Source organism: Nannospalax galili, unplaced genomic scaffold (genome assembly GCF_000622305.1).
Source record: "Nannospalax galili isolate Female #2095 unplaced genomic scaffold, S.galili_v1.0 scaffold14, whole genome shotgun sequence".
Taxonomy (NCBI): domain Eukaryota; kingdom Metazoa; phylum Chordata; class Mammalia; order Rodentia; family Spalacidae; genus Nannospalax; species Nannospalax galili.
In genome coordinates, this window is record NW_008336953.1 from 5,739,377 (window position 1) to 5,746,867 (window position 7,491).

Here is a 7,491-nt window from a genome sequence, read left to right on the forward strand (position 1 = left end):
TTTTTTAAATGAGAATTTAAACAAAAAGTATGACCAGCACCAGCATTTAAGTTTTCTGATTTTAATATTAGTCTGACATAGTGTTAGTAACCATGCTGCACTGAAACATGTAATGGTACATTCTGAATCATGATGTGTTAAATATAATACCCCATATCCCCAGAATATCTAAGCTGGTCATAAAGTTATCAATGTGTAAGTACATATGCATAATCAATTATAGGCATCCTGTTGTATAAACTGCTGTTCAGCAATACACAGACTGCCTCAGATTTATGCTTATAGGTAGAAATTCAAATATACCAATCATATAGCATGTCCTGAAAATATGGGTACATTTTAAAACATTAAGACAATCCTGTTAACCATAGAGTCCCACAGTATGAGTAATAAGAACCTACATGGAAAGAAAAAAACAGAAAGAAAAAAGTATTCTTTTTAAAAAAACAGAAACAAAACAAAACAAAAAAAACCAAACCCTAATCAGCATAGTGCATGATTGACTCAACATAGTTCCCAGGAAAGAGTCCAGTCACTCGATTGCAGACTCCTTCAAACCAGCCATCGTCATTCTTCTTTATAACATAGATGATTGCACCCTCCTTAAACGACAGCTCATCGTCCTTGTCTTTTGTATAATCATATATTGCAACAACTGTGGGAAAATAATTGAAATATCACATGAGTGTAAAGACTTGTGCTACCATATACCCAAGCATCTCCAAGTGTCTTAAGCATTTTTCAAAGCATTAATGAACAAAGCTACATGGTATCAGGTAGGCCGGCTAACACCTCAAGCTATCCAATTTGACCACACCACATATTTACTGGGAAGTAACTTCTACATATCCAAAGTTCCAGGATAATTTATGGGGCTATACTCAGATTTTGTTTACTTAAAGTTTTTTGGCTTATTTTTGTTTGCTTGCTTATTTTTTGTTTTTGTTTTTGAGGTTGGGTTATCAGTATCTAGCTCCAGCTAGCCTGGAACTCGGAAGAGATCCACCTGCCTCTGCCTCCTGGTCTGAAAAGCTTTTTTTTTTTTAAGATGGCAAAATTGAGAAAAACCAAGTAAGACTTAAGGAACTCTGTAATTCTTCCATAATCAGTCATATAAAGTTCAAAATATTCTCTTCCAGAGTCTCAACTGAGGAATTATCTAGACCAGGTTGGCCCTTAACTGTAGGAATAAAGACAGCTGTCTAAGCCCAAGCAGCTACAGGCAGCATGGGTACATTCATTCCTCTGCTTTTGATTCGTGAGTATGTCACTAGCTGCTTATGTTCCTGCAATGATGGACTGTGACCTGGAATTACTGTAAACTAAAATAAACCATTTCCTCCCTGAAAAAAAAAAATTAAAATAAATTCTCTTCCTTTCCAATTAAAATATTCTTTCTTTACAGTGTTGTAGAAGGGGAAAGCAAACTCAAAAGTACATACTATTGGTTTATGACCTTAAATTATTTCCTTAAATCCATGTTTATAACATAATTCTAAAATTGTAATTTTTCGACTCTGAATTTTGTTTCTTTTTTTCCTCCACTGCTTTACTCATTTATTTTTAGTAGCCATTTCCTAAAATAAGTAATTTTAAAAATATGATGTTCTGGGGTTATTTTTCCCTTAGGATGGTTTCTCTACATAATTACTCTAAATCAGTGAAATAGGAAGAAATTACAAGTACTGATCCATTGCCACAGTTTGTTCAATTAAAATGAGCTGTCTTTTCTCTTTACAAAACACTGTGTTGAGTTGGGTATGCTGGTGCACTCCTTTAATCCCAAAACTCGAGGCAGAAACAGAGGCAGGCAGATTTCAAAGCCAGCCTGGTCTATATAGCAAGTTCTCTACACAGTGAGACCCTTTCTCCAAATCAAAACAATAAAACACTGCATTAAGTGGACTCAACAAGTCCATTCCTTCCATCTTAGTTTTAAAAGTAACAGCATTGTGACTTTGATCTCAAAAGACTAAAGTTTAAAAATATACAGAATAAATAACATTAAATAGTATTCCAGAATTATCCAGCCTGGTCTACATAGTGAGTTCCAGAACAGCTGGGGCTACAGGGAGACCTGTCTCAAAAAAAAAAAACAAAAAAAACCCACTTACATATAATCCTACTAACTGTGGGGGGGAAGAGATTGAGATAGACTCACTATGCAAACTATGTTGCTGTCAAAACTTGCAGTGATTCACCTGCCTCTTCCTCCTCAGTGCTATGATTCTAGGTATACTGCCTGGTTTAATTCTACTAAATCTTTTTTTTTTTTTTTTTTTCTTTTTGAGACAGGGTCCCCTTGCAGCCCCAGCTGTCCTGGAACTCACTATGTAGACCAGGCAGGCCTTGAATTCACAGAGATCCACCTGCCTCTGCCTCCCAAGTGCTGGGACTATAGGCATGTACCACCACGCCAGGCTAATTCTACTAAATCTTAACTTGATTTAGACTAGAGATCAATAAACCATGGTCAACAGACAAATCTAAGCCATTGACAATTTCTGAAACATTTTCATATAAGATCATATATTATAAATTTGTCAATTTATATAATAAATGATTCCACTTTCAGGTAAAGTTTTAACTGTAAGAAAATAATGGTTGAAAGTACAACTCAAGACTACTCAGGTCTCTCATCCTCATGGCAAGATACATGGGAACATACGCATGATATTCCAGACTTCCTTAGTGATATGTAAAATAGTTACTACTTTAAAATATGAAAATGGAAAACAACAAACTTGCTATTGACACATATCCTAAACTTTGGAAACAAAGAATGCTGCTGGTCTCAGAGCTGAATCTTCCTGCATAAAGCCAGTCAAAATACAAAGTAATGTTTTTCAAAAGTAATTGAAAAGATCAATTAAATTAAAAGCATTTTTCAGATCTCTATAGAAATGCAGATTTTTAACTAGCATAGAATTGGGTAGAGGTAAAACAAACTCCAGAAACCTAATTTGTTTCTTCCCACCTACATTTTTTTTATAATTATAGAATGAGATATTATAAGTAAACTTGAACTTTAGAGTATATTTTATGAAATTGAATCCTAGTAATTTATCTTTTTAAGAAATCATTTATTGGGGCTGGAGAGGTGGCTCAGTGGTTAAGAGCACTGGCTGTAAGACCCGGGTTCAAATCCCAGCACCAACATGGCAGCTAACAACTGTCCCTAACTCCAGTTCCAAGGGATCCGACAGCCTCATCTGTGGGCATTGCACGACATAGGTGCACTGACCCACATGCATGCAATATACTCATACACACAAAATAAAAATAATAAAAATGATTTTAAAAATTTTTAAAAAGAAATCATTTATCTGAAAATCTTGACGTTTTTTCTCAAGACAAATTTTGGGGGTGGTTGGGGGGGGAGTCTTTGAGACAGGGTCTCCCTGTAGCCCTAGCTGACCTGAAACTCTCAAACCAAGTTGGCCTGAGATCTACCTGCCTCAGTGCTAGGATTAAAGGTGTGTGCCACCACACCTGGCTACATTAATTTTTTAAGTATTTAAATATGAAATTTCTCTATTTTAATTAAAAGAGCAGGGAAATTTTTTTAATTAGGAATGGTAGGTAGCACATCATGTAATCCCAGCACCTGGAAGGTAAAGACAGGAACATTGGGAGTTCAAGGTCACCCTGGACTACACAGCTACTTCCAGACCAGCCTGAGGTACCTGGACATCACCAAAAAAAAAAAAAAAAGATTTAAAAAGCAAGGAAAAAAGTGTAAAATCATCTGGAATTACATAGGACCTCCCTAAGTCATTTAGCTTCTTTGTGCATTAGTTGTCCATAAAACACAGATAGACAAACCAATCTGAAGCTAGAAGCACACACAGTTTGAAAAGGCAGATTTAACAAGTTTAATTTAAGCTGGGAGTGGTGGCGCACGCCTTTGGTACCAGCACTTGGGAGGTAGAGGCAGGTGGATCTCTGTGAGTTCCAAGCCAGCCTGGTCTACACAGTAAGTTCAGGCCAGCTGGGGCTACAAGGGAACCCTGTCTCAAAAAAAAAAAAAAAAAAACCCAATTATTAATTTAATATCTAAAGAATTAAAAAGGCTTTTTATATATTGGTAAAGAATAAAAAGTATATACAGCAAAATCTAAGTAAACCATCTTGAGTTCCTGGTAAGGTGGTTCAAGTAACATGGGATAAGGCATTTTTTTTTTAACAGTACTAAAATTCTGTAATTAGATTATAGTCCTTTCCATAAATTCCATGGTAGCAGTGCCTTACCTTTCTCAATATAGTTCTTGGGGGCCCATGCAGGATCCCCATCTGCATAGGGGTCACTGTACTGAACTACTGCAGCTTCCTCATCTTCATAGTCCACTGGAGGTGGTGGTGGTGGAGGTGGAGAGTCATCAAACATGGGAATGTCATCTGGTGGAGGTGGTGGTGGCGGAGTTGGGCTATCAGCAACTAGAAAGATTCAGATCGTTAATCTGACTCTGAAATTAGTCTAAATGGAAATCTATAAAATTTAACAAAGTTCTAAATCATACAGCATGCACTATATAAAACATGCAATGATTAGAAATAAAAGCTTGGTGTGTTAAAGTTTACACTGCCTTTAAGAATAATTTTGCAATAATAAAATGAGCTAAAAATAAAGATATTAAGTACTACAATTAATGAATGCAAGAGGTTAGAATACAACATCTACTTTCATTAGGATTACAGAAGTAAAGAAGTTTCCTTATTCTAAGGCTCAGGTCACAACAATTGGTATTTAAGCCTAGCTCCCTTTATTCACATCTGTCATTCAGACTACAGTAAATGTTCTTACATTAGAGGTTTGATAATATTTTACTGTGTACATTCATGCCCCCACTATTGGCTTTTAATAGCTTTAGTGCCTAGAAACTATTTTCAAGTAGACATTTTTTTTAATTTTTTATTGTTTGTATCAATAGAGAGAAAAGCAAAGTTGGTAGTTTATTAGGTCAGCATCTTTGTGTCGGGTTTTGTTTTCTATTTTATTTAAATTTTAATAAGGAAAAAAAACCAATCAAAAATCGTTATAGTAGAAAATAATCATTAAATATTTTCAAAATCAGTTATAATCAAAATTTCAATGTCAGAAGGAAGCTAAGATTTTTGCATTACTGCAAATAAAACAATGCATGAGATGAATGAGGGAAAGACCAGACCATAAAGATCCAATTTTCTAATTCAAACACAATTAAGATTTAAACATAAAATGTTGAGAGAAGATGTAATAATTTTAAAAGAAATCAAAAGAACTTAAAACAATAAAAACGACTCACACCTCCAATTCTAAAAGACTGGTGTTGTGTGTATTACGTATATGTTCTTTAAAGAATCAAAGGTATTAACAGTGAAATGGAAACATGTAGACTAAAGCTTTATTTACTGCACTGCTGAGATACCAGGTCACAAGTGCTCCTATGATTAAGGAACTCAATGCTGGAAAACAACTAAGGCTTAAATTTCTACTCCACAAATTCCTTTAAAAGTTCATAAGACAAATGGAAATGTTTTTATACAAACTGATTCAAGTTTAAAGGTTATTCTCCCTGACTTGGAATAATATGTTGAAAACAGAACCAAAAGGTACAGACTTAAAACATTTGCCGATAATGGTCCCACTTCTATAAACACTTCAATTCTGTGGTTTCTATTTTGATTCTGGAGATGAAAAGGATTCCTATATGGTGATGCTCACTCTGATGGCTATTGAACAGGTCTACAATTTGTTTTTCCACCACATACACTGATCCAGCTTATTTTTGTCCATTACTCTTCCATAAAGCTAAGTAGAGAAGGAAAATGGGTATGAATCCATCCTGACAAGAATAAACGTGTATGTTTCTAGTTTCCTAAATTGCCATTCCTCTTGATTTATACAACTTAGTAGTTTAAGTTGTAAAAAATATCTTTATGGCCAATTATTGTTAATTCTACATTGGTTATCTTCACTTTATGGCAAAAATCTCATCAACCCAATTTTCTGCCCTAATACTTCATCTGGCACTATGTGTGTTTAATTCAAAAGGCTTTCTGATGTTAACAGTAAAGAAGAATAGATGTAAACACTAAGGACTTAGGGGCTTATATCTTAACCCAGGTCAATAGCTATATGCATGTACTGTCACTTCCTGAGTGTCAGAAAACTCATTTAGGAAGCACATAAAATATTTCCTCCTCTTAAAAGATTTAAAGTGCAGATACACAATTTCTCTTCATTTTCTTAACTTGATTTCAAAGAAAATAGACTTAAAATAAACTTGGAAAACAGTGGTATGAAACTAACTGACTCAACTTCATTAATCTGGTAAAAACTGAAATAGTTGTGTCAAGGGGTCTCCTTGGCAAAATAATGTATATGAATACTGGATTTTTATTTTGTCAAGTTACCAAAAAGTTAGCTGATGATCTCTGGGCTCACAAAATGCGTGTCCAATGAATACTAGAATTATTTCCTAATAACTCTTCATGACAGAGCAGTTTCAAAAGATGAACTGACATAGTTTTCAAACTTCGGTAGGTGTAATTTTAAATTGTGTCGTTAAGAACCAGCAATTTTGCTGGGCATGATGGCACACACCTGACATGCCAGCAACTCAAGAGCCGAATGTAGGAAGAACTCTACCTCAAGACCAGCTTCAGTGACACAGGGAGATGCTCTCTCAAAATACAAAGAACTTGTATGTTGCACCAGCTTTTAATCCTATCACTCTAGCGGCAGAGGTCAGTAAATCTCTGTGAGATAGAGGCCAGCCTTATCTACATAGCCAGTTCCAGACCAGCTGGGGCTATAGGGAGACAATGCCTCGAAAAAAAACAAACAAAAACAACAAAAAATTTCAAGAACTATGTATGCAGCTCAGTGGTAGAGCACTTAGGGAGCATGTACAAGGCCCTGGGTATGATCTCCAAAGCTACCCAAAAAAGGAGGAGGGAGGAGCAATGCCTACTAATTTACCTTTATTCACTTTTTTTTTTTTTTTTTTTTTTTTTTTTTTTTAACAGGGTCTCCCTTTAGCCCCAGCTTGCCTGGAACACGCTATGTAGACCAGGCTCGCCTCAAACTCACAGGGATTCCCCCTGCCTTTAGTTGTGCACCACCACGCCCAGCCTTATTCACTGATTTTTAAAGACTTAAGATAGATTCATTTTTAAATGTTTGAACATAGGGTTTTCAAACTAAAACTAGTAAGGCTTATTTCAAAATTCTAAAACATTTTATAATTAGCCCCATATATATTTAAGAAAGGAAAGCACTTTGTTTTAAAAGAGAACTAAAACTTTACTATCTTAACTTCAATGTTTGACATCACATAATTCAGCAACTGTAGAACTGTTCATTTGCCTTACAATATTCACTCTGGTCATGTAGCTAGAAATATTCTCTAACCTCAATATATTCTACCCAGATCAAATACATATATTAAAAATACTTAACAGAAATTATTAAGCCTGATCTTCATTCACTAAGATCTAAAAAAAAAA

The 7,491-nt window shown here is 35.1% G+C and overlaps 1 protein-coding gene across 9 annotated transcripts in view; it reads right to left on the reverse strand.

Annotated features, from left to right (window-relative positions):
• Positions 1–48: 48 nt before the first annotated feature.
• Positions 49–7,491, reverse strand: part of Abi1 (abl interactor 1) — a 91,502-nt gene continuing 84,059 nt past the window's right edge. For all 9 annotated transcript variants that reach the window (XM_029562929.1, XM_029562928.1, XM_017797818.2 and 6 more), the window contains 2 exons: positions 4,252–4,437; positions 49–655 (listed from right to left, as the gene is read on the reverse strand). In XM_029562929.1, coding sequence (XP_029418789.1) covers positions 480–655; positions 4,252–4,437 — 362 coding nt within the window. In that variant the 3' untranslated portion in view covers positions 49–479. The remainder of the gene's footprint in view (positions 656–4,251; positions 4,438–7,491) is intronic.